The sequence below is a fragment of the Cetorhinus maximus genome, chromosome 3 (assembly GCF_964194155.1).
Source record: "Cetorhinus maximus chromosome 3, sCetMax3.hap1.1, whole genome shotgun sequence".
Classification (NCBI taxonomy): domain Eukaryota; kingdom Metazoa; phylum Chordata; class Chondrichthyes; order Lamniformes; family Cetorhinidae; genus Cetorhinus; species Cetorhinus maximus.
In genome coordinates, this window is record NC_135881.1 from 65,505,031 (window position 1) to 65,532,797 (window position 27,767).

The 27,767-nt window shown below is 42.8% G+C and overlaps 1 protein-coding gene across 2 annotated transcripts in view; it reads right to left on the reverse strand.

The window, feature by feature from the left end:
• Positions 1–26,982, reverse strand: part of LOC144678694 (protein lifeguard 1) — a 50,082-nt gene extending 23,100 nt beyond the window's left edge. For both annotated transcript variants that reach the window (XM_078538495.1, XM_078538494.1), the window contains exons 1-5: positions 26,840–26,982; positions 26,291–26,652; positions 23,529–23,607; positions 475–528; positions 303–393 (exon numbers count right to left, since the gene is read on the reverse strand). In XM_078538495.1, the coding sequence (XP_078394621.1) occupies positions 303–393; positions 475–528; positions 23,529–23,607; positions 26,291–26,627 (561 nt within the window). In that variant the 5' untranslated portion in view covers positions 26,628–26,652; positions 26,840–26,982. The remainder of the gene's footprint in view (positions 1–302; positions 394–474; positions 529–23,528; positions 23,608–26,290; positions 26,653–26,839) is intronic.
• Positions 26,983–27,767: the final 785 nt, after the last annotated feature.

Sequence of the window (27,767 nt, forward strand, 5' to 3'; positions counted from 1 at the left end):
TTGAGTGTTGTGGGAGCTGCACTCATCCATCTTGAGGGGTGTATTCCATCTTGTAGAAGGTGGACAGGCTTTGGGAAGTCAGGAGGTGAGTTACTCGCCGCAGAGTTCCCAGTCTGACCTGCTTTTAGATTCATGGTAATTATATGACAGGTCCAGTTCAGTTTGTGATCAATGATAACTCCCAGAATGTTGATCCTAAGCACCTGGTTAGGAAGATGGTACATAACGGACTACAGAATAAAGTAATATTTCACCAAACATAATACTAAAAGTACAAATACTAATTTTGTACAATAACTTACAAATAATAAAAGAAGTATGAAGTTCCATGGAGTTTTACGTCGAACACCATCGCAGCAAGACAAGGTAATGATTAAAATGAAGAGGACAGGACTGCAACAGAGAGAGGGACACTTTAGAGATACTAAAAATAAGCAGCGAAGTAACTGACAGAACTTGTTAAAAGATACTTACAACAAAGCATACGTAAACCAGTAAGTTTCTGTTACCCATTTATTCAATGTTTTCCTAGTAAATAAAACAAGGAAACATTTAATGAATAGTTTGTTTAGTTTTTTTCCACAAAGTGTGTGCTGCAAATATAATTAGTTATTAGAAATATTTAATGTAGTAGCAGCAGCAACCCTCAACACAGAACCAAAAATGAAACAGAAACTGAAAATATTGGAAACATTTCAGGTTACACAGCATCTGTGGAGGGAACAGACAAGTTAATGTTTCAGCATTTTTTTTTATTCATTCACGGGATGTGGACTTCGCTGGCTGGGTCAGCATTTATTGCCCATCCCTAGTTGCCCTTGAGAAACTGGTGGTGAGCTGCCTTCTTGAACCGCTGCAGTCCATGTGGTGTAGGTACACCCACAGTGCTATTAGGAAGGGAGTTCCAGGATTTTGACCCAGCGACAGTAAAGGAACGGCGATATATTTCCAAGTAAGGATGTTGTATTACTTGGAGGTGAACTCGCAGGTGGTGATGCTCCCATCTATCTGCTGCCCTTGTCCTTCTAGATGGTAGTAGTCGTGGGTTTAGAAGGTGCTATCGAAGGAGTCTTGGTGAATTCCTGCAGTACATCTTGTAGAAGGTATATACTGCTGCTACTGTGCGTCGGTGGTGGAGGGAGAGTGAATGTTTATGGATGTGGTGCCAATCAAGCGGGCTGCTTTGTCCTGGATGATGTAAAGCTTCTTGAGCACTCATCCAGGCAAGTGGGAAGTATTCCAACACACTCCTGACTTGTGCCTTGTAGATGGTGGACAGGCTTTGGGGAGTCAGGAGGTGAGTTACTCATCGCACGATTCCTAGCCTCTGACCTGCTCTTGTAGCCACAGTATTTATATGGTTAGTTCAGTTCAGTTTCTGGTCAATGGTAACCCCCAGGATGTTGGTACTGGGGATTCAGTGTCGGTAAAGCCATTGAACATCAAAGGGCAATGGTTGGATTCTCTCTTGTTGGAGATGGTCATTGCCTGACACTTGTATGGCACGAATGTTACTTGCCACTTGGCAGCCCAAGCCTGGATATTGTCCAGTTCTTGCTGCATTTGGACATGGACTGCTTCAGTATCTGAGGAGTTGCGAATGGCGCTGAACATTGTGCAGTCATCAGTGAACATTCCCACTTCTGACCTTATGATGGAAGGAAGGTTATTGATGAAGCAGCTGAGATGGTTGGGCTGAGGACACTACCCTGAGGAACTCCTGCACTGATGTCCTGGAGCTGAGATGACTGACCTCCAACAACCACAACCATCTTCCTTTGTGCTAGGTACGACTCCAACCAGTGGAGAGTTTTCCCACTGATTCCTATTGACTCCAGTTTTGCTAGGGCTCCTTGATGCCACACTCTGTCAAACGCAGCCTTGATGTCAAGGGCAGTCACTCTCACCTCACCTTGGGAGTTCAGCTCTGTTGTCCATGTTTGAACCAAGGTTGTAATCAGGTCAGGAGCTGAATGACCCGGGCGGAACCCAAACTGGGCATCAGTGAGCAGGTTACTGCTGATCAAGTGCCACTTAATAGCACTGTTGATGACCCTTCCTATTACTTTACTGATCAAGAATAGGCTGATGGAGCGTTAATTGGTGTGTTGGATTTGTCCTGCTTTTTGTGTACAGGACATACCTGGGCAATTTTCCACATAGCCGGGTAGATGCCAGTGTTGTAGCTGTACTAGAACAGCTTGGCTAGGGGCGCAGCAAGTTCTGGAGCACAAGTCCTCAGTACTATTGCCGGAATATTGTCAGGGCCTATAGCCTTTGCAGTGTCCAGTACCTTCACCTGTTTCTTGATATCAGTGGAGTGAATCAAATTGTGGACCCCAACTGTGGACCCTTCATTCTTTTAAAAGGAAAAGAAGAATAAGAGGGATTAAACAAACACATTTATGCACACGGGAAAATAAATAGAATAACCTGTGAAGTGCTAAACAGAATGAGATGGTTAAATATCAGACGTGGTATACTCATGAGGCAGTAGGAGGGATGAAAAATCAAGGAAATAAAAATAATACAAAACACAGAAAGTATGCAAATAGCTAAAGAGGTTGTGAATGAGTAGGTACAAAGGGAGAAATAAAAAACTAGCAAAGAGGAACAGACTCCAGTGTTCCAAAAATGGAATGTTTGGTTACTACAAACACATGTATGATGACAGAATTTCTTGAAGGTAAAATTCCACAGGTGACAGGCACTCGACCACACAAAAGCCCTTGATAATGAGTGCAGGCAGGTTCTCTGCATTTGATATCACAGCTTGATCCTGTCCTCTACTAGCGTGCACGTGCACACACATTCACATTTCCAATAGTGGGCCATAAAATAAATACCCTAAGCTTTTTCTAAAATGTCTCTTCAAAGTAGAGTGAATAGTCAAACTAAATGCTGGGAAAGGAAAAGCTAATGCAAATTAAACCATGAGAGTCAGACATTCCTTACCTAGTATAGAAATCCAACCATGAAGACCACAGGCCCAGGGACAGCTTGTTAATGGATCATAACAACACCATATCTTATCTGTGTGATGGCCTTTGTTAGCAAAGACCTGAGAAGCTAGGGATAAGTGAATGACCTGCCACCACATACTGGTGCTTTGTTGATTTGGATGTCATCTGGGTACCAACATGGCTGCGTGAGGCGATTGACACTAAAAGGCCTGAACTTTGCTAACACATGTATCTTTCATTGGTCAATTGTACTGAGGTGACTTCTTTAGAAATTAAGGATATAGCAGATAGAGGCCAGAATTTTGATGTTGGCGTGCGGGGACAGGCCTGACACGACGACATGTAAAATGACGCATGGTGACATCGGACGTGCGTCCCGACATCAGTATGCATCATTTAGATATTACGTTCGGCGGGCACGCAGCCGCCTCCGGTGCGCGCCCGCTGAACTGTCAATGGCCTATTAAAGCCATTAAAAAATCCAATTAAAGTAGTTATCAATGCTGCCTGTCCAACTTTAAGGTTGGTGGGCAGGCAAAGAGCCCAAGCGGCCTTCGCATTTTTCAGGAAACCTCATCCACGGGTGGGATGAGGTTTTCTGAAGGTCTTATAAAATTATTCATTAATTTTTGCACAATTCACAAACATGTCCCAGCTCATGTGACACTGTCACATGAGGGGACATGTTTAAATAATTTTTAACTTTATTATCTAAAAACTTTTATTATGTACTAAATCTCTCTGAGGCAGCTCCGTGCCTCAGGGAGATTCCTGCACTCTTTCACAAGTGCGCGATCCAGTATTTTAACAGTCTTTATGGTAAAGAGTGTAGAAATTTGTTTTCTGATACACGAGGAACAACCTCTCTGTAATTAGTGGAGAAGGATGCATCTTTAACAGAGAAAAAGAAAGATTACAAAACTTAAGATTATGTGACCATATCTGTCACATATAAGTATGTTACTCAGATACAGATGTTTCCCTGAGATTAAGGGAGGTGAGATTTTAAGAGTGCTGGCCCTGACACAGGTAACAGTGTAAACACTCATGTAAAAGTCAATCTCATGTAAAAGTCATCCCCAGGATTTTTGGCCTAAAAATTGTAATTTTTCATCTACCTCTTCCAAAAGTTGACTCTAGATTTTCAGGGATTAAAACCCAAAAATATCGGGAAACAAAGTATAATCCTAGAGATGTTAATGATTCAATTTCAATGTAAATGTATAAACACTGATGAGAATAAGTACCAGTAAATAAATGCTTAAAACATTTATACGTTAAATTTTTTTTCTTTAATTCAAATTATAGAAGTGTTCAGACTGTGAATGATAATCAACATAAATTCTTTAATAAAAACAAAAAGCTAAAAGCTATTGCGGATGCTGGAAATCCAAAACAAAAACAGAATTACCTGGAAAAACTCAGCAGGTCTGGCAGCATCGGTGGAGAAGAAATCAGTTAACGTTTCGAGCCTTCACGACCCTTCGGCAGAACTGAAGCATAGTTAGGAGAAAGGAGAAATATAAGCTGGTCTAAGGTGGGGGGGCAGGGGGAGAGAGAAGTTGAGGGTGTGGTGATTGTGGAGATAAGCAAGCAGTGATAGGAGCAGATAATCAAAAGATGTCACAGACAAAAGGATCAAATAGGTGTTGAAGGTGGTGATATTTGTCTAAGAAAAGTGCTAATTAAGAATGGAAGACAGGACACTCAAAGTACAGCTCTAGTGGGGGTGGGGTGGAAAGACTAACAAGGTTTTAGTTTTAGATTTAAAAATAATGGAAATAGGTGGGGAAAGAAGAATCTATATAAATTATTGAAAAAAAAGGGGAGGGGGGAGAAACGGGGTGGGGATGGGGGGAGGGGGAGTTTAAGATCTAAAGTTGTTGAATTCAATATTCAGCCCGGAAGGCTGTAAAGTGCCTAGTCGGAAGATGAGGTGCTGTTCCTCCAGTTTGCGTTGGGCTTCACTGGAACAATGCAGCAAGCCAAGGAATAAATTCTTTAATTTTGTTGCTTTTCACTTTATTCCATTGCAACCATCTTTTTGGGATTCTACTTGGGCCCAACTCAAGCACATATGTCAACCCCTCAAAGACATGACCCAAGTAAAACCCATGACGTTTGGCCTAAAAATTGATCTTAAAAATTTGACTTTTACTCGAGTATATGTATAGTATCATTAATTCCTAGGAACTGACCAGCTGATAAACTGTAAAAGATTCCTTGACAAGAAGTGAAGATAAAGGGGTTAAGGATGCAACTGGTTCCCTTGATAAATACCTTGTCAGGCTATTGATCCTAGCGTTGTATAAGTCACTATTATAGTGATCAGGAGCAGTGTGGATTTGTAAGAGATGTTAACATAAAATGACTGATATAATTATGCATTATGGAAAAGGCAAAGCTAGCTTAATTTAGAAATACATGACCTTCAGTTACCAAGGCAACGATAAGGGGTATTCCTCACAGACAACTAACTCAAACCTTCAATGAGATAAGTAGCATCGGATCATGGAGTTATAGAATGGTTACTGCACAAAAGGAGACCATTCAGCCCCTCATGTCTTTGCCAGCTCAAGAGCAATTCTGCTAGTGCCACTCTCCTGTCATCTCATCTTGGCCCTGCAAACTTTTTCTCTTCATATAAATATCCAATTCCCTTTTGAAAACTGCAGTAATTATGGTTTTATTTAGTGTGTAATGTACCTTTAAGAATAATGCTTGTTAAGGAAGATCAATTGATCTATAGTAACCAATAGGAGAGCAGTGCAGGCTACCTCAGTAATTAGTAGTACAGAGATAGGATTGGAGTTGAAAGCAGATATGTAGTAACTGTTGAGCACCTTGTAAATAAACTTAAAGTTTCCACTGAAGAAGTGTCTGCAGATCAACTCTATCAATAGTACCAACTTGGCCAACACTCACAACAAACTGGCGACAAGGAGAAAACAAGATTAAACAGAAGAAATTAAGTTGTACCTCGCCCAGTGATTGTAAGTAAAAAGCTCCGTTAAAATTGAAGAAGATAGCCCCTCTCAAAATGCCACAATTCAGAAGAATTGATCCTTTTGAACCAGCCACAGACTATTGGTCTCAATACATAGAACGCCTCACATTCTTTTTTCAAACGAACAAGATTGTGAGGGAAGAGAAGAGGCGAGCGATTCTCTTAAGTGCATGTAGGAATAAAACCAACGGTTTAATTCGAAGTTTGTTGGCACCCAGTGCCCCCGATTCGAAAAGTTTCGACAAATTGGTGGACCTCGTGAAGGGTCATTATCAACCAAAGCCCTCAGTAATGATGTAGAAGTTCATGTTTAATTCAAGAAATAGAGTCCCGGATAAGACAGTTACATGCTATGTGGAAAATTTGAAGCTGCTAATGGAACATTGTGAGTTTGGTACATCTCTAAACGACATGCTCAGAGATCGTTTAGTGTGTGGTGTGAGTGAGGACACTATTCAGAAAAGATTATTTTCTGAAGTGAATTTGGATTTCAAGGAGGCACTAGAGATAGCGCTGGCCATGAAAAGCGCAGTAAGAGATTCAAAAGCAATACAGGACGTACAAAATGGCACCATCCTCCACATTGGGCAGGAAACCCCAGCCAAAAAGGGTGCAAAAATGCACAACTCTGCCAAGAAGTGGGAAACAGCCCCCGCTAGCCGAAGAATAAGGAAAAATAACCTAGCAGCAAAATCAAAGAATAATTTCAATAGAGGTGGAAACAAGAACTCTTTTAACGATTGGCAATTTTTAAAAATCGAATGCTATTATTGTCACAGAAATGGACATATAATGAGGCAGTGCAAGGAAAGATTGAAGCAGACTTGTAAACATAAGGAGAAGCCCAATGAAATCTACAACGTCGAAGAGCCTGAAACAATAAGTTCAGACATTTACTCGTTTAATCTGAAAGTTGAAAAGAAAGTACCAATATTTGTACAGTGAAAGTAAATGGCAGATCTGTTAGAATGGAATTGAACACAGGAGCTTCCACTACAGTAACTGGGGAACACACCTTCAAATGTCTGAATGATGGTGAATGTCAATTATGTTTAGAAGATACAGCTGCCAAACTAAAACATACACAGGTGAAGACAAGTAAAAGACATAAGCAGCGTACCTGCTGTTATGGAAGCCAATTGGCAAAGCTACCAGTGTTGGTATTGAGAAGCAGAGGACCAAGCCTTCTAGGGAGAAATTGGCTAAGGGAAATCAACCTTGATTGGCCACTGAGATTCCAAAGGGAAGCTGGAAACATTCCTGTTTTGAAAAGGGATTGTTTAAGGACTCAACAACTTGAAGAAATGCAGGTTGCCTTAAGCCAAAACCTGGAAGAACAGCAGAAGGAACTTAAAGAAACCATGCTTGATGACAGAGTTCAAGACGAGGTGAGCAACCTTTGAAGGGAAAAAGAGAACATGTTGAAAGAGCTTCACACACTACAGTAGTCCCTCAGGCCAAAGTTTGTACCTCTGGAAAAGTATGAAGAGAAACTGAAAGAATTCAACACTTCTCTGAATAAACTGAAGAACGAATTGACAGAGAATACTCAACAATGCTCAATTTTCCAGGGGTCAGCAAACAAATACAAAAAGGAGATGGAAGAGCTGAAGAACCAGCTAAATGAAGCCAAAGAGGTTTTGGAAGCACAAGTCGCAGAATTTTCTAAGAAGCAGGCAGATAATGAAATTTTGGGATACTCAGCCACTGAGTAGCGTGGGCTACCTCAGTAGTTAGTAGTATAGAGATAGAGTTGGAGTTGAAGGCACACACGTAGTAGTTGCTGAGTACCTTGTAAATAAACGTAAAGTTTTCACCAAAGAAGTGTCTGAAGGTCAACTCTATCAATAGTACCAACTCGGCCACCACTCACAGCAAAAACTAAGATGGAATTTGTCTCCACTCTGGCAGTGCATTCCAGATCCTAACCACACACTGTGTAAGAGTTTTTCCTCATGACATTCACCTTAAATCAGTGCCCTCTGGCTCTCAATGCTTCCACCAATGGGAACAGTTTCTCCCTATCTACTCTGATCATACACCTCATGATTTTGAATAGCTATCAAATCACCCCTTAATCATCTCTTCTCGAAGGAGAACAACTGCAGCTTCTCCAATCTATTTACGTAACTGAAGTTTATCATCCCTGGAACCATTCTTGTGAATCTTTTCTGCACCCTCTCTAATGCCTTCACATCCTTCCTAAGGTATCCAAAATTGGACACAATACTCTAATTGAGGCTGAACCAGAGTTCTTTAAAGATTCATTGTAATTTCCTTGCTGTTATACTCTATGCCTCTAGTTATAGAGTCTAGATCCCACCTTATTAACCAACCTGTAATTGCCACCTTCAATGATTTGTGTACTTATTCCTCTGCTCCTGTACCCTCTTTAGAATTGTACTCTATATTGCTTCTCCCTGTTCTTCCTACCAAAATGAATCACTTCATACTTCTCTACATTAACTTTCTTCTGCCACATGTCCACCCATACCACCAGCCTGCTTACGCCCTCTTGAAGCCTATCACTATTCCCTCACAGATCACAATACTTCCTAGTTTTGTGACCACTGCAAATTTTGAAATTGTGTCCTCACATTCAAATCTAGAACATTAATATACATCAGGAAAAGCAGTAGTCCAAGTACCAACCCCTGGGGAACCCCACCTTTCTCCAGTCCAAAATACAACCATTCACCACTACAGAACTGGACTTTGCCTGATATTAACCGCAATATAAATTAAGGGCAGAGCAATACAATAGCTTTGAAAATTAGATTATAATGTGGGATGTTTACACCTCTGATTGTGAAACCACGAGGAATAACATAATTCACAGTAGGCTTAGGGATAAGGAGAAAATTACTGAAGAAAACTAACAAAATGCTTTTCGACACCAAGGAACGCGCCCTTGTAAATTACAGATTAAAAAGTTTCCAGCTGTCCTTTTCTAGCTTCCTGCTAGCAGCAGGCCAGGAAACAGAGAAAGGTGAGGGGACATAAATGGAATATTACAGGGTTTAAGAATGGGAATATCCAGATAATGCAGATGCTGCTTGAACTGCAGACCTGAAGACCTCAGTATTTTCTGGATGGTGCTGGTTGTTGCCCTTGTTACCCCTGTTTCCACCAGGATTCACACCTGGAAGCCAGCCTGGTTGATAAGCATGGCTCCCTGTTAGGTGGCGCATCTTCAGAAGGGGCCGCAGTCCAAAAGTATGTAAGTAATTACTGCTGGGTAGAGATTGGGGTGTTGGTGAGGTGAGTACAGAGAAGCTTGTAGGGTCAAGGGACGGGAGGTTCAGAGGTAGGTTGGGGACAGAGATGATGGATCGGGAAGGGTTGGTGATCACGGAGCTCTGATCGTGGAAGATGGAGTTGGTGATTGTAGAGGAGGCTCCACTCTCAGGAAGAGAAGCAGCTTAGCTTGGAGCTGTGGGAAGTACCTCTACTCTTCCTGGGCCACAAGTAGTGATGGAAAGGCACTTACCTGTTCCACACAGCAGTTCTCACTTCCCAGGAAACCTGACTCATCAGGATTAAAATTAAAATGCTGATAAAATTTGAGACATGCAGCCTCATTAAAATATTTAAACGAGTAACCCACATACTGGGAGGGAGCTGGTCACGTGTAGCATGTTCCTCCGCTTCCACCCCCAAACCAAGTTGCAGTCCCATGCTGGCACTAATACAACCAATTATGGGCAGGTTTGAGGCTGAGACCACTGCTGTTCACAATTTACGCTAACGATTTGGACTCTGGAATCAAAAATACAACTTCTAAATTTGCGGATGACACCAAGTTGGGCAGGATACTCAATAGTGAAGAGGACTGCAACAAATTACAGAAGGACATGAATAAACTTGCAGAATGGATAAATAACAGGCTAATGAAGTTCAACATCAATAGATGTGAGGTGGTACATTTTAGTAGGAAGAATAGGGAGATCACTTATTTCTTGGAAGGTGAAAGCCCAGGTGGGTAGAGACACAAAGGGATCTTGGAGTACAAATACATTGATCACTAACAGCTGCACCATAGGTTAGCAAGGCCATAAGAAAGCAAACTAAGCACCAGGCTTTATTTCTAGGAGGACAGCATTGACGAGTAAGGAAGTTATGCTAAACATGTATTGAATCTTGGTCAACCCCACTTAGAGTTTGTTTTTTAATTCATTAATGGGATGTGGGTTTCGCTGGCTGGGCCAACATTTATTGCCCATCCCTAGTTGCCCTTGAGAAGGTGGTGGTGAGCTGCCTCCTTGAACCGCTGCAGCCCATGTGGTGTAGGTACACCCACAGTGCTGTTAGGAAGGAGGTTCCAGGGTTTTGACCCAGTATTGCGTGCAGTTCTGGTCATCTTATTATAAAAAAGATATAGAGGCATTGGAGAGGGTGCAGAGAAGATCTACAACCAGGCATGTATGGGTGTACATATCAGGGAGGGATTGACAGACTGGGTCTCTTTTTTTTCTCTTGAAAATGAAGGCTGAAGGGTGACTTAGCAGAGGTCTTTAAAATGATGAAAGTTTTGATAAAGTGGATATAGGAAGAATGTTTCGTAATGAGGAAGGACATAGAGGCTTCTTCAATATTAGATTATCACCAAGAAATCCAAAAATCTGGAAGAAACTTCTTTACCCAACGTGTGGTAAGGATGTGAAACTCGCTACCACAGGGAATGGTTGAAGCACATGGTATAGATGCATTTAAGAGGAAGCTAGACAAGCACATGAGGGAAAAGGGAATAGATGTTTATGTTGGTAGGTTTAGAAGAGAAAAGATGGGAAGAGGCTCAAATGGGGCATAAACTCCAGCATGGAATTGGTGGGCCAAATGGCTTATTTCTCTGCTATATATCGTACGGATTGAGTATGGCTGTGGGGTTTTTAAAACTTTTACATCCCACCCAACCCAAATCCACCTGATTTTAATGTTAAAACTGCTGTCTGAATATTAACCTCAGGCACTTAAGGGTCCATCCAATGAGCAAACTTGATGCAAATTGCTATGAACACATTGGGTGGGGGTGTGGGGACGGGGTGGAGGTGGGGGGGTGGTTTGACATATTGATAAGACAATGCAGAAGCTAAATCTTGCATTTCTTAGTAAAGTATTAAGGTTTTAATTGCTTTGATTAATAATTTTAATGAGTATGACCATGCCAGATTTTTCCACTCCCTGCAAGGGACATGAGGCCAATTGTGGTTTCTAAACTGTTGCCGCAACAAATCATCACAGAGTGAGGATCAAACATGGGGGCTGCACAGTCTGTATGGGTTCCAGACAGGAACATTACCTCAAGCCTTTGGGGAAACCATGGGAAAATGTTAAACAGGAGTACATTCTCTTCTTTTCATTCTCAGTCATTCATTCTGATTAGGAACTTACTCATGTATTTCATCTTCCACAGGTCCTTCACAGGTGACAGAGGAACTGTTGACATTACATATTTTGCAGCTGGACATAGATGCTGAGGGGGGTTATCAATGAAAAGGGGACTTGTGGAACAGCAATGGGAAATATATGTGCTGCTGTCAGCATTCCCAGAGGCAGTGCATACCTTGGAGAGAGATAGGAGGAGTCCGTCTCTAACATGAGTGCTATGATGTCTCAGGTATTCGCACTGATGTCCACCTCCATAGAAAGAGTGGCCACATACATGGAGGATCAGGAGTTACTGAGTGGATTCTGGCCCAGACCAATGGCCTGCATATTCAGTCCGTCTCTTTACACAAATCCTTGCTTGGGTGGCTCAAGGCCTCTTTGAGATGCTGCCAAGTGTTCTCTAGCTTTTGGCTGGCAGGGCAGAGCAGGTGGTTCATAGAGAAAGGGCATATGACCATGTGGCAGCTGCTTCCTGACCAGATGACCAAGTCTGGCCCTGTACTGGTGCCAGTACAATCTTTGGCAGCCTCACAAAGGATATCAACATACGATGTAGGAGCAGAGGTAGGCCATTCGGACCCTCGAGCCTGCTCTGCCATTAAATAAGATCATAGCTGATCCGTTTGTGTTTCAAATTCCACATTCCCATCTACCCTTGATAACCTTTGATTCCCTTGCCTAACAAGAGCCTATGTACCTTGCCTTAAAGATATTCAGTGACCCCACTTCCACCGCCTTCTAAGGCAGAGAATTCCAAAGTCACACAACTTTCCTAGAGAAAAAAATTCTCCTCAGCTCTGTTCTAAAAGGGAAACCCCTAATTTTAAAACAGTGCCCCTAGTTCTGGACTCACCCACAAGAGGAAACATCCTTACAACATCCACCTTGTCAATACTATTCAGAATCTTTTATACTTCAATCAAATCACCCCTCACTCTTCTAAACTCCAATGGAAATGAGCCCAGTCTGTGCAACTAATCCTCATAATACAATCCACTCATACCAGGTATCAATCTAGTAAACCTCCTCTGAACCTCCTCCAATGCATTTACATCCTTCCTCAAATAAGGAGCCCAAAACTGCACATAATATTCAAGATGAGGTCTCATCAATGCTCTGTATAACTGAAGCATAACATCCTTACTTTTATGTTCAATTTCTCTCTTAATGAAGGATAGCATTCCATTAGCCTTCTGAATTACTTTCTGTGCCTGCATACAAACTTTTTGTGACTCATGCACTAGAACACCTAGGGCAGAATTTTGCCCTTGGCCAGGGTCTTCGGCAGCGGTGGGCCGGGGCGATTGGGAAGCTGACCATTGCCCACAATCAGCATCGCACCGCGATTTTACTCGGGCAGGCCAATTAAGGCCCGCCCAGCGTGGAACATGAGTGGCAACGCTGAGCGCTGCCTGTGCGGGTGGGGGGAGGAGAGCGAGTGGGCCTAGCGCGAATGTCGCGCATGCATGCGAAAGAGGCTTCAATCTCCCTGAGGCACGGAGCTGCCTCAGGGAGATGAAGCGCTGTTTAAAAAAACTAATGAACAAAATAAAAATGTCATAAAACATGTCCAATTTCAAGGTAAAATTTTCATTTTATTTTTATTTGCCTTAGGCAATCTCATCCACGGCGGGATGAGGTTTCCTATTTTTGCCTATCCGTCAACCGTTAGGTTGAACAGGCAGTGAAAAATTCAGTACAACTGTTAACTAAATGGCCTTAATAGGTCTTTTAACTATCGGTGGGCACGCTGCCGGCTCCAGCACGCACCCGCCGAACTAACTATTGCGAGAGTGCGCATTGTCGTCGGGACGCTCATCCAACGTCAACGTGCTTTATTTCACGCACAGGCGTGTCAGGCATGCGCCCGGACGCCAAGGGTAAAATTCTGCCCATAGGTCCCTCTGCGCCTCAGAATTCTACAGCCATTCTCCCTTTAAGTAATACTCTGTTTTCTTATTCTTCCGGCCAAAGTGAACAATTTCACATTTTCCCACATTATACACCATCTGCCAGACTTTTTCCCACTCACTCAACCTATCAATATCCATCTGCAACCTCCTTATGTCCTCTTCACAACATACCTTCCTACCTATTTTTGTGTCATCTGCAAATTTAGCTACCATGCCTTCACTCCCCTCATCTATGTCATTGATATAAATTGTAAAAAGTTGGGGCCTCAGCACAGATCCTGTGAGACTCTATTTGTCACATCCTGCCAATCAGAAAAATACCCATTTACACATACTCTCTGTTTTCTGCCAGCCAGCCAATCTTCTATCCATGCTAATATGTTACCCCTACACCATGAGCTTTACCGCCTTATCAAATGCCTCCTGGAAATCCAAGCACAGCACATCTACAAGCTCCCCTTTATCCTTAGCACATGATACTCCTTCAAAGATAAATTGGTTAAACATGATTTCCCTTTCAAAAAACTATGCTGACCCTTCCCATGTACCTTTAGTTTCTCTAAGTGCCCAGCTATAACCTCCTTAATGATTGATTCTAACGCCTTCCCCACAACAGACATCAAGTTCACTGGCCTATAGTTTCCTGTTTTAGCCTCCCTCCCTTCTTGAATAGAGGAGTTATATTTGCTACTTTCCAGCCTGATGGAACCTTTCTAGAATCATGGGAACCTTGGAAAATGAACACCATGCATCTACTACCTCATTAACCACCTGTTTTAAGAACCTAGGATGAAGTCCATTAGGACCGGGAGACTTGTCAGCCCACAGCTCCAACAGTTTGCTCAGTACCGCTTCCCTAGTGATTGTAATTTCACCACATTCCCCTCTCCCTTCCACCTCCCGATTTACAGCTATTATTGGATGTTCACCACAGGCATCTCTGCTGTCAAAGCAGAAGGCAGCCTGCCTCTAACTCTTTTGAAGCCACAAGGGCTACATCACATAGGAGTAACAGGAAGTGGTTGAGAAAGACTTCTTAGTTATTCATTGGGATTCAGTTGGGCATTTATACCAGTGTTAATAGTGTTATACTGATGCATCTATAAAACACTTTATTTGAACTCCTCATTCTCCTGGCCTCTGATTTGTTGTTTCCCCACTTTCACCCTGGATAGTCACATTCAGGAAAATGGTATGATCAGCCTTTATGAAAAGGAAGGTGTGTGAATGTAATGGTTGGCTGGTTAAATGTTAGAGTGAGGAGTGTTGGGAATGTCGGGGACGGGAGATACAGAGTTTCTTATGGATTTCTCAGATGGCTTTACGAACTCTAATTACATGAAATGTGGTTGGCTGAGGCCAGCACAGGTTTCTCTGGCAGCTGGATGTGCGGATGCAGGCACCATGGCTATATTTTTAAAATTCATTCATGGGATTTGGGCTTCGCTGGCAGAGCCAGCATTAATTGCCCTTCACGAATTGCCCTTGAGGTGATGGTGGTGAGCTGCCTTCTTGAACTGCTGCAGTCCACACGGTGTAGGTGCACAGTGCGGTTAGGGGGGGAGTTCCAGGATTTTGACCCAGTGACAGTGAAGGAACGCTGATATATTTCCAAGTCAGGATGGTGAATGGCTTGGAGGGGAACCTCCAGGTTGTAGTGTTCCCATGTGTCTGCTGTCCTTGTCCTTCTAGATGGTAGTGGTTGTGAGTTTGCTAGGTGTTAGCCTTGATGAGTTTATACAGTGCATCTTGTAGATGGTACACACGGCTGCCACTGTGCGTCGGTGGTGGAAGGAGTGAATGTTTGTGGACAGGGTGCCAATCAAGTGAGCTGCTTTGTCCTGGATGGTGTCAAGCTTCTTGAGTGTTGTTGGAGTTGCACTCATCCAGGGAAGTGGACAGTATTCCATCGCACTCCTGACTTTTGCCTTGTAGATGGTGGACAGACTTTGGGAAATCAGGAGGTGAGTTTTATATTGGTGAGAATTTATATGGCTATTCCAGTTCCGTTTCTGGTCAATGGTAATCCCCAGGATGTTGATAGTGGGGGATTCAGTGATGGTAATGCCATTGAATGTCAAGGGACAATGGTTGGATTCTTTCTTGTTGGAGATGGTCATTGCCTGGCACTTGTGTGTTGTGAATGCTACTTGCCACTTGTCAGCCCAAGCCTGGATATTGTCCAGTTCTTGCTGCATTTGGACATGGACTGCTTCAGTATCTGAGGAGTCACGAATGGTGCGGAGCATTGTGCAATCATCAGCGAATTTCCCCACTTCTGACCTTATGATGAAAGGATTGATGAAGCAGCTGAAGATGGTTGAGCCGAGGACACTACCCTGAGGAATTCCTGCACTGATATCCTGGAACTGAAATGATTGACCTCCAACAATCACAACCATCTTCCTTTGTGCTAGATATAGCTCCAACCAGCGGAGAGTTTCCCCCAATTCCCATTAACTCCTGTTTTGCTAGGGCTCCTTGATACCACACTCGGTCAAATGCTGCCTTGATGTCAAGGGTAGTCACTCTCACCTCACCTCGGGAGTTCAGCTCTTTTGTCCATGTTTGAACCAAGGTTGTAATAAGGTCAGGAACTGAGTGGCCCTGGCAGAACTCAATCTGAACATTAGTGAGCAGGTTATTGCTAAGCAAGTGCTGCTTGATAGCACTGTTGATGACCCCTTCCATCATTTTACTGATGATCGAGAGCAGACCAATGGGATGGTAATTGGCTGGATTGGATTTGTCCTACTTTTGTGTACAGGACATACCTGGGCAATTTTCCACATTACTGGATAGATGACAGTGTTGTAACTGTACTGAAACAGCTTGACGGGACATGACAAGTTCTGGAGCACAAGTCTTCAATAATATTGCCGGTATATTGTCAGGGCTTTTGCATTATCCAGTGCCTTCAGCCATTTCTTGATATCACATGGTGTGAACCAAATTGTCTGAAGTCTGGCATCTGTGATGCTCAGGACCTCCAGAGGAGGCCGAGATCGATAATCCACTCGGCACTTCTGGCTGAAGATTGTAGCAAATGCTTCAGCCTTATCTTTTGCACTTATGTGCTGGGCTCCCCCATCATTGAGGATGGGGATACTTGTGGAGCCTCCTCCCCCAGTGAGTTGTTTAAATGCCCACGTCCATTCACGACTGGATGTGGCAGGACTGCAGAGCTTAGATCTGATTGGTTGGTTGTGGGATCTCTTAGCTCTGTCTATCACTTGCTGCTATTTCTTTTTGGCACGCAAGTAGTCCTGTGTTATAGCTTCACCAGGTTGACACCTCATTTTTAGGTATGCCTGATGCTGCTCCTGGCATGCCCTCTTGCACTCTTCATTGAACCAGGGTTGATCCCCTGGCTTAATGGTAATGGTAGAGTGGGGGATATGCCGAGCCATGAGGTTACAGATTGTGGTTGGATACGATTCTTCTGCTGCTGATGGCCCACAGTGCCTCAAGGATGCCCATTCTTGAGTTGCTGGACCTGTTTGAAGTCTATCCCATTTAGCATGATGGTAGTGCCACACAACATGATGGAGGTTATCCTCAATGTGAAGACAGGACTTTGTCTCCACAAGGACTGTGCGGTAGTCACTCCTACCAATTTGCCATGGACAGATGCATCTGCGGCAGGCAGGTTGGTGAGGATGAGGTCATATGTTTTTCCCTCTTGTTGGTTCCCTCACCACCAAGACTAGCAGCTATGTCCTTTAGGACTCAGCCAGTTCAGTCAGTAGTGGTGCTACTGAGCCACTCTTGGTGCTGGACATGGATATCTGGCTTCTCCCTCCCCCTCCTCCTCCTTCTCCTCCTCTCCCAACCTCCTCTTCCTCTCTGCAGTGAAATGTTGTGAAGGGCCCAGCAGACCACACCAATCCTGGAGAGCTTTGTTGGGAAAAGATGGTTGGGCACCTCCAGGTCGATTGAGGCACCTGAAGCACATCTTAAACAACTCAGTGGCTTGTTATAGAATTGCCCTTGTGGTGATGTGATCCTGTTGTGTCTCCCCTCTGATTCAGTAGTAGGGTTCCCTACAGGATTCAGCAGCCAGGTCTTCAGAGGGTAGCCATTGTCTCCTAGGAGGAACCCACCCACTCTGTGTGGAGGAGCGAGAGCCTCCAGGAGATGTGATTGCAGCAGAATGAATGACTCATGGCAGTTCCCTGAATACCTAGCCCAGGGATGTATGATCACCTTCCAGTGGCCACAAGCTGTCTGAACATTGGGAGGGTAGATTCCCTTCCAATTCGTGAAGACTCCAGGCTGACCTCAGAGCGCCTTGATTGCACCTGTGGGAACTTAACCACTGCAACAAAGCTGACAGTCCTCTACGCTATCAGAGGATCCCCCCCTCATATAAAGGATTCAGGGGCTGGGAATTAAACCCCTTGTGGAGTTGAGAATCAGATCTCAGCACCCCTACTGGGATAGCAAGATCCAGGGGTCAGGGTTCACCCTCCTCCTCTGGAATCAGAACCCCCAGGGTCAGAGGTTGGAGAACAGACCCCACCAGGATCGTATCGCCCAGGGTCAGGGATTTGACCTCACTGCGTTTGGACACCCCATCCCCCCACGCAAGTAGGATCATGAATTGGACCTACTTGGGTCCTGTGGCCTGTTCCAGCGTGTTCCCTGCCTGAATGGAAGCCAACCCTGTCAATCAAGTTGGGAAACATGTCAGGGCCAAAGGACACCACTATGGAGTTAAAACACCACAACATGCAGGTAAACTCAGATTTATGCCAATGCGACCCTGCCTCTAGTAAATATACAGGCCATTTTCCACACATTAATAATTTGAATTTACTTCCCTCCAACCACAGGCTGTCTCTTCTGGTTCTACTGTCCTGGACAAGGTGAAGTAGCTTGCCATGTCTACATTACCTCGTCCCCTTAGAGTCCGATAAACAACTATTATATCACCTCTTGGCCTTCTCTATCCCCTTTACCTGTGAAAACGTGTGCAATTTACATCCTTGCTCCTCATAAACCAATCCCTCCATTCCCTCGATTATTCTGTGTTTTCTCTTTTATGTAGCTTTCAATAGCTGCAATATCCTTTTCATACTGAGGCAACCAGAACAGTACACAATGCGGTCACGCCAATGCTTTATAACGTGGCAGCATTCTCATTATTTTGGCTCAATATTGATATATTAATTCAGCCCAACTACTGATTTGCTTTCTGCGCTGCCCCTGAGTATTGTTGTGATAATTTCAACACATTGCCAATCAGGACCTCCAAATCTCTTCCATTTTCTATGCACATTGTTTTATTTTCACTGAAGTAATGGTTGCTTGCTGAATTTTTTGCACCCATGTGAAGGAGTTTGTATTTCTCTACATTGAAATTCAACTGCCACCTGTTTGCCCAATTCCCAAACATGTTCCAATCCAACTGTAATTTATCTCATTCATGCTTTTCACTTTTTACACAGGTGCAGTCATGACAAAATCTCTTTGGCAAGCTGTCCAACAGAACCCCATCATTGAATGATAGCTAATACCAAAATCCAACAGATCAAGGGTTATATAGGGAGTGCCCTGCTTACATGACAAATCACTGCTCATCAATAAGCAAAGCCAATTTACAAGGCAGCTTTTATTTTCTTCCTTTAATAAGCACTGTCACTGGTGTCAGATTCCTGTAAGCCATAGAATCAGTGTAATGACCTATCATTAAAGGGGAAGTCATTGCTTTCAATACGTTTCTCACACTTTAAATGTGACGTTTCCTAGTTGTTTGATAGTCTTCTGATGAGAGGACTATCAATTTATTTAACAAAAACAAAAATTGCTGGAAAAACTCAGCAGGCCTGACAGCATCTGTGGAGAGGAAGACAGAGTTAACGTTTCGAGTCCATATGACTCTTCATCAGAACTAAAGAGAAATAAAAATGTGGTGAAATATAAGCTGTTTAAGGGGGATTGGACAGGTGAAGCTGGATAGAGGGCCAGTGATAGGTGGAGGCAAAGGAGAGATTGCCAAAGATGTCATAAACAAAAGGTCAAAGGGGTGTTGACGGTGGTGATATTAGCTATGGAATGTGCTAATGATGACATTAGGGTAGAAAGCAGGATGAGCAAGTGACAGATAGCCCTAGTGGGGGCGGGATGGGGGGAGGGAATCGAATTAGGCTAAAAGGTGGAGATAAAACAATGGATTGAAATAAATTTTTAAAATAATAATAGAAATAGGTGGGAAAAGAAAAAAAATATATATTTAAAAAAATAATGATTACAAAAAGGGGATCAAAAAGGGGTGAGGATGGAGGGGAGAGTTCATGATCTGAAGTTGTTGAACTCAATGTTAAGTCCAGAAGGCTGTAAAGTACCTAATCGGAAAATGAGGTGCCGTTCTTCCAGTTTGCATTGAGCTTCACTGGAACATTGCAGCAGGCCAAGGACGAACATATGGGCACGAGAGCAGGGTAGTGTGTTGAAATGGTGAGTGACAAGAAGGTCTGGGTCATGCTTGCGGACAGACCGAAGGTGTTCCGCAAAGCAGTGACCCAGTCTGCGTTTGGTCTCCCAGTGTAGAGGAGACCATATTGGGTGCAGCGAATGCAGTAGATTAAATTGAGGGAAGTGCAAGTGAAATGCTGCTTCATTTGAAAGGAGTGTTTGGGCCCTTGGACTGTGAGGAGAGGGGAAGTAAAGGGGCAGGTGTTGCACCTTCTGCGGTTGCATGGGGAGGTGCCGCGGGAGGGGGTTGAGGTGTAGGGGATGATGGAGGAGTGGACCAGGGTGTCCCGGAGGGAACAGTCCCTACGGAATGCCGACGGGGGCGGTGAAGGGAAGATGTGTTTGGTGGTGGCAATTTATTTACATCACTGATGAAGTTATCATCATTTTTTCTGCTTTTCACTTGTATGAGTAAATAATTCAGTTACATCACAGCACTGATCACACTTCAAAATTACATCATCTTGAGATGTCCACTGGTCGTGAAAAACATTCTATATATGCAAATTTCTCTTTTTCTTTCTCAAAAGTTTATGTGTAAAGTTTGCTCATTTTAACATCATTCTACTTCAGCTAATTAGTCAACTGTCACAGATGGAACAGAAAGTGAAGTTTTACATATAGACTATGCTCATCAGCATGCCATTCGCCCATCATGTTTGCTGAGAAAAGAAAAGGGAAGCATTCATAAGGTCTAGAAGGCTGGGAATAGATGAAGCCCGTGGAGAATATAAAGAAAGTAGGAAGAAACTTAAGCAAGGAGTCAGGAGGGCTAAAAGGGGTCATGAAAAGTCACTGGCAACCAGGATTAAGGAAAATCCCAAGGCCTTTTATACATATGTATAAAGCAAGAGGGTAGCCAGGGAAAGGGTAGGTCCACTCAGGGACAGAGGTGGGAATCTGTGTGTGGAGCCAGAAGAAATGGGAAAGACACTGAATGAATACTTCTCATCAGTATTCACCAAAGAGAAGGACTCAGCGGTCGATTTCTCTAGGGAAGAGTGTGTAGATAGCCTGGATCATGTTGAGATCAAAAAAGAGGAGGTGTTAGGCATCTTGAAGAATATTAAGGTGGATAAGTCCTCAGGGCCAGATGGGATCTACCCCAGAGTACTGAGGGAGACAAGGGAGGAGATTGCTGGGGCCTTGACAGAAATCTTTCTATCCTCACTGGCTACGGGTGAGGTCCCAGAGGACTGGAGAATGGCCAATGTTGTTCCATTGTTTAAGAAGAGTAGCAGGGATAATCCAGGAAATTACAGGCCAGTGAGCCTTACGTCAGTGGTAGGGAAATTTTTGGAGAAGATTCTTCGTGACAGAATTTACTACCATTTGGAAGCAAATGGGCGTATTAGTGAGAGGCAGCATGGTTTTGTGAAGGGGAGGTCGTGTCTCACTAATTTGATCGAGTTTTTCGAGGAAGTGACAAAGATGATCGACGATGGAAGGGCAGTGGATGTTATATACATGGATTTCAGTAAGGCCTTTGACAAGGTCCCTCATGGCAGACTGGTACAGAAGGTAAAGTCGCACGGGATCAGAGGTGAGCTGGCAGGATGGATACAGAATTGGCTTGGTCATAGAAGACAGAGGGTAGCAGTGGAAGGGTGCTTTTCTGAATGTAGAGCTGTGACTAGTGGAGTTCCGCAGAGATCAGTGCTAGGACCTTTGCTGTTTGTGGTATACATAAATGATTTGGAGGAAAATGTAACTGGGCTAATTAGTAAATTTGCAGACGACACCAAGGTTGGAGGAGTTGCAGATAGTGAAGAGGATTGTCAAAGGATACAACGGGATATAGATCGGTTGGAGACTTGGGCAGAGAAATGGCAGATGGAGTTTAATCTGGACAAATGCGAGGTAATGCATTTTGGAAGGTCTAATACAGGCAGGAATTACACAGTAAATGGCAGAACCCTTAAGTGCATCGACGGGCAGAGGGATCTGGCTGTACAGGTCCACAGATCACTGAAAGTGGCAACGCAGGTGGATAAGGTAGTCAGGAAGGCATATAGTATGCTTGCCTTCATTGGCAGGGGTATTGAGTATAAAAGCTGGGAAGTCATGCTGCAGATGTATAGAACCTTGGTTAGGCCACACTTGGAATATTGCATCCAATTCTGGTCACCACATTACCAGAAGGGTATGGAGACATTGGAGAGGGTGCAGAGGAGGTTTACCAGGATGCTGCCTGGTCTGGAGGTTATTAGCTATGAGGAGAGGTTGGAGAAACTCGGATTGTTCTGACTAGAGCGACGGAGATTGAGGGGTGACTTGATAGAAGTTTACAAAATTATGAGTGGCATGGACAGAGTAGATAGTCAGAAGCTTTTTCCCAGGGTGGAAGAGTCAATTACTAGGGGACATAGATTTAAGGTGAGAGGAGAAAACTATAGCGGAGATGTGCGGGGCAAGTTTTTTACGCAGAGGGTAGTGAGTGTCTGGAATTCGCTGCCAGAGGAGGTGGTGGAAGCAAGTACGATAGTGGTGTTTAAGAGGCAGCTTGACAAATACATGAATAGGATGGGAATAGAGGGATACGGACCCCAGAAGTGCAAAATGTTTTAGTTGACGGGCAATATGATCGGCGCAGGCTTGGAAGGCTGAAGGGCCTGTTCCTTTGCTGTACTTTTCTTTGTCCTTTGTTCTTTGAGTTTCCAGGTACCACAGAAACCTTGTTTGCTCTGGAAAATGTAACTTAAAATTTGGTCTATGCAGGAATGATAATGATGATGCAATTCGATAAGGCCATAAAAAGCCAAATAAAATTTGTAGTTTTATATCTGGAAGCATAGATAACAAAAGTAAGGAGGTAAAATTGAAGTCCTACAAGGCCAATGTGGGTCATTATGTGGACTCCATAAACTTGGGCAAAAATTAACCGATCCCATCAGTGCATCCCTACAAAATACATGATTACCATTTATGTATGTTCTGCATGTTTTATATGCAAACCTATGCCCATGAATGCCAGCAAACTATTTGATTGCAATGACTATCGCAACTGAACTCAATCCTGTCACAAACTCTTCTAGCAGGAGTCTGAAACCGATTTGATTTTTCCATCTCTAATCTAGGGGAGAGGAGGGAAATTTCAATGCTCTAACTCTGGCTGAAATCAAGTAGCTCAGCGCAGATCTGGTTCAAACATTAGATTTCTTTTGTTCCTTACAGCATGAAGCAGCAGAGACGTCGAGAGGGATAGATATTCTCTGCTGGAGGTTTATTTAATTGGAATTAATTTGTCTTAAGGCTATTTTTATCAGCTGCATGAATTGGCTTTGACAGGTTTTCTGATGCTGACATGTCTACCACCACTGATCTCCAAGCGAGCCCTTGGTTCAATGGCAGTAGCAGGAGAAGGCAGGGAAATTGGACAGGCTTCCCAGGCCCCACATTGCTACCATCAATAATTTGCAGTATGAGTCAGGCAGTCTAATTTCCTGTGGCAGGGAAGAGAGAAAAATTGAGGGCCGAGTATGGGTGGAATTGATTGCAGATCTCCAGAATTTCCTTTGATTATCCATTACTATACTTTGAGTGCGAACAGATGAGGAAAATGTGAAGGAAAATCCAGCCGAGTATCTCTTATAACGAATGCTGTGGAGTTGCTGTTATCAAACAGATTCATAACTACATCGAGAACAGGGTTTGTCATTCATAACGCAGCACAATATAAACTCATCTGTAACAAAATTATTCTTGATTAACACTGTATAGGCGGTATTACAGCCCTATCTCCCACATTGAAATCTATGTAAACATAAAAAATAAACTTACCAATAAAGAAACATGCAGATTATTCCTACGGTGATTAACAATTGAACCATTAAAGTGAGATACACTTTCCTAATGAAAGCTGTGAAAAGAGCAAAGGATAACATATATGTATCAGTCTTTGTCAGAAAGAATAAAAGCTCTTACAAAACATCAACCTTTTTAAACACTAAGATAAAAGCAAAAAACTGCAGATGCTGGAAATCCAAAACAAAAATACCTGGAAAAACTCAGCAGGTCTGACAGCATCTACGGAGAGGAATACAGTTAAAGTTTGGAATCAAAACGTTAACTATATTCCTCTCCGCAGATGCTGTCAGACCTGCTGAGTTTTTCCAGGTATTTTTGTTTTTGTTTTGTATCAACCTTTTTAAAGTTGTTTAATTCTCTTTTAGACTCTTAACTCCCTGTATCGTGGATCCTCCTTGATCCCTCTGCAACATGATCAACTGCCTCAATTTCCTCCAATGCCTCTCCTTTATCGTCCAGTTCAGTGGTTCCGTGCTCAACTTATCATAGCAAGAACTCCTCCAGCAATAGCTCCTCTTCTCTACCGTTCACCCTTAGTTCTGGACCTCCTTGGCAACATCTTTTGCAGATGTTGGGTCCACTTCCCTCGTAAGCTGATGAAACTAAGCTCCATCTCCCTCTCTCACCTCCTTGACCTCTTATCACCTCTGTGCGGTCAGGCTGTTTGTGTGACATCAAGTCTTGAATGAGCCACAATTTTCTCCAATTAAACTTTGGAAATTCAAATAATTTCCTTTGAATCCTGTCACAAATTCCATACTCATGCCAACAATTCCATCCCTCTCCCCGACCACCATCTCGGGCTGAACGAGACTACTACTAATATTGGGGTGCTATTCAACCCTCAACTGAATCTTTGATCCCTTACCCTCTATATGTGTCACTTTTTCCACTTCTGCCCCTACCTCAGTACAGCTGCCATTGAAATGCTCATCCATGTCTTTGTCACTTCCAGATTCAATTATTCCAATACTTCTATTGCCTGCCTCTCAACATCCAGCCTTTATAAACTTCAGTTCACCTAAAATCTGCTACCTGTGTCCTATCTTACACCAACTGCTGATCCATCAATTCTGTCCTTGATGACTTACAGTGGTTGCTGGTTTCCCTCAATTTTTAAAATTCTTATCCTTATGTTGAAATCCTCTATGCTTCACCTCTCCCCATCTCCCCCAAACCGCCTGTTCCTCTGACTGGGCTCCTGTCCACCTTAAAGTGGCAGTCAGAACTTCAGCCATTCAGTCCACCCGATCTGCAGTCTTTTCCTTAAACCATCTGGCTATCCTCCTTTAATATCTCATAAAGACATCTCTTTGATTGAGCGTTTGGTCCCTCTTAATATCTTGTCTTTTGCTCAACATTCATTTTTTAATTACACTTCGGTGATGCATCACTAAGACCGCTTATTTCCACCTCTGTTACATCGCCCAACGTCAGCCCTCTCTCAGCTGATCTGTTGCTGAAATCCTCATTCTGCCTCCGTAACCTCTAGGAGGAGATGATCGCTGAGGTGACCACACAGGCAGTCTTCACCTTTGTGCCAAAGAAGCCCTCAAGTTCTTGCATCAAAAATGAATTGGGCAGGACTACAGGCTTGCAGAAGGCGATTAGTCATTGAGAAAAGGAGTCTGGATTATCTTCACCCTCAAGTATGATTCTGAAGTAAAAAAAACAACCAAGCCATGGAAAGCAGGATCTGATATTTCTTGATCATCAACCTGAAACATTAACTCTTTTCCTCACTTCACAGCTTCCTGGCCTGCTTAGTATTTCCAGCATTTTCTGTTTCTATTTTTGAAACTTTTTTTAAATGATCAAGCCAGATCTTGCATTAGATGACCCTGTCAGTTATTATACCAAGTGTGCTTGGGTTCATGGCCATCAGTCTTGAGGGTGCAGAGGTTAAACTATATTTGCGGAATGGCATTGTGAGAAGATCATGAGAAACTTGCAGGTTTTGACAATACCAAGAGCAGAGCTAAGAGGGATGTTAACATCTGGTTAAAATCACTCCACAATATCTGTTATTTATTATGATATATAATGCTAATTTTATGGTGGGGTTATTTGCAATTCTGATTCTATTTACCTCAAAATGATGTTCACATCGGAAGAGTAATAATTATAATTTTACTGCAAGATTTCCGAGGAACAATTAGCAGAAAATGTCATGGCTAGAAAACATTTGCTACCTATACTGTTATTCAGAATGACTATGTTCACACATTTGCATTTTGTAATGTTACTGATATTTTAATATGTATTAAACTAAATCAATCCTGCAAACAGTCGACAATCAAAACAATTATTCTGAAACTACACCTCAACTTTCAAGATGTATTTTGGTTTTTTTGTACAAATATAGTCATTCTGTAGATCAAAAAATGTTTGCGATTGTTGGATGACTTGCACATTTTACAATGAAAATTGTAAGTTTTGCAGCATTTTGGATGATTGAATCACATTACTTAATAGCGATTTCAAATGCTCTTTGTTGCACTGAGCACTGTATCATAGGATGATTTAGCTCAGTTGGTTAAAGCATGGTGCTTAATAACACAGATATCACGGGTTCAGACCCATACTGGCTGAGGTAGTTCTTGGGATCTACCTGTCCTACTTGCCCAATTGTGATATCATTGCATCATTGAAGCATGATTACCAAACCTCAGACGAGAAGGACACTACACAGACAAAGACCACTGTATTCCTTATCCAATAAGAGAATGACTTACCTCTCCTTATGACTTTCTCTGCGAAGTTCTTTGCTGTTTCATTTGCAAATTCATTTTGGTACTCTGGAGGTGCGTCAGCCAGTGATTCTGGAGGGGCCCCCGTGAAGTCTTGATATGGTTCATTTGCAGGGTGGCCCTGCAGTGAGTAATCCTGGGGTGGATATCTTGGAGTAGGGTATACCTGAGAAGGGTAGCCTGGTGGGTAACCCTGCTGATGACTGCCTTGAGAGTGTCCCAACTGTGATGCTGGATGGAGTGCGTGTGTTGTGGGGTAAGGGTACACGCCATATGCCAGTGCACCTTGTTCCATTGTGTTTACACGTGAAGTCTTATCCATTTCCAGTCGCTATTGTATTTTTTCTCTAGATTGAGAATCATTCAAATTAATATATTTGTACATCATAATATTCCTGAAAAGATTTGTAAAATTCTTGAAGGAGAACTAGAGCATAAGGCGCTAGAACATAAATTACCACATGCTTCATCTTACTTTAATTCAGATATTTTCCCAAAGTGATTCTTTAATAAAATAGGAATGATTGTACTTACTGCAGATTTGTTATTGAACAGTTGTTCAAGCAAAGGTACAGCAAACTGCCTGCAGGTATTAACTGGTGTAAGGTACAAACCAGCGCTTTCTGTTTACAATAGCTCTTTGTGACGTTTATCTGTTGTTTCAAAGTCAAACTTCCTGATATATTTATCTTTCTGATATATTTATCTTTGGTTTCCTTGGGAACTTTCAGTTGAATAAATTCCCAGTGACGTATCTCTGTAACCTTTGATATGAAGTAAATCATTGACAAAGAAGAGAAAGAAATAGATAATTTCCTTTTCCCCTTCCTAGTTTCTCTCTTCTCATAATTCTCAATTTTGCTAAAGCACAATTTCACAAACATGGCTCATACAATGGCATCTCTCCCAAATGATCTATCTTTATGTGTGAGACTGGGGAATAAAGTTTGGTGGGCTGATCGACTCTGGTGGACAGCAGAGCCTTTTCAAGTCCTGTCCTCGCCTGATCCATACACAAATGCACTTCCTAACAGACATTACCAGGTAGTGTCGAGGATCAAGAAACCTGGCTGACTTTTCATCTCTTAGTCCAGGGGCTCTAAGCATAATAGAGGTGTTTCAGTTCCTAATGTTAATCAGCTAATTTGTCAATAGCTGCTTTTATAACGGGTAAATGCTGTGTTGGTACCATTGACTTCAGAAGGGCACATTTAGTGCAGATGGCAGCAACCTGAGAATAAATTTGCACAGCTCACTAAAATTACCTGCTGGGAAAAACGATCCTTCTTGACAGCCAATCTTTAGATTTACTAATGAACCAGGCAGTATGTTTACTCTCTAGGGCTTCAGGACACCGCAATCTGACCCCTTGTATTGAACCCACCAGCGTTCTCTTATCTTGTGATTATTTTTCATTACCTCAAACAAATAAATCACTTATTTTTTAAAAACCAGTAAACTG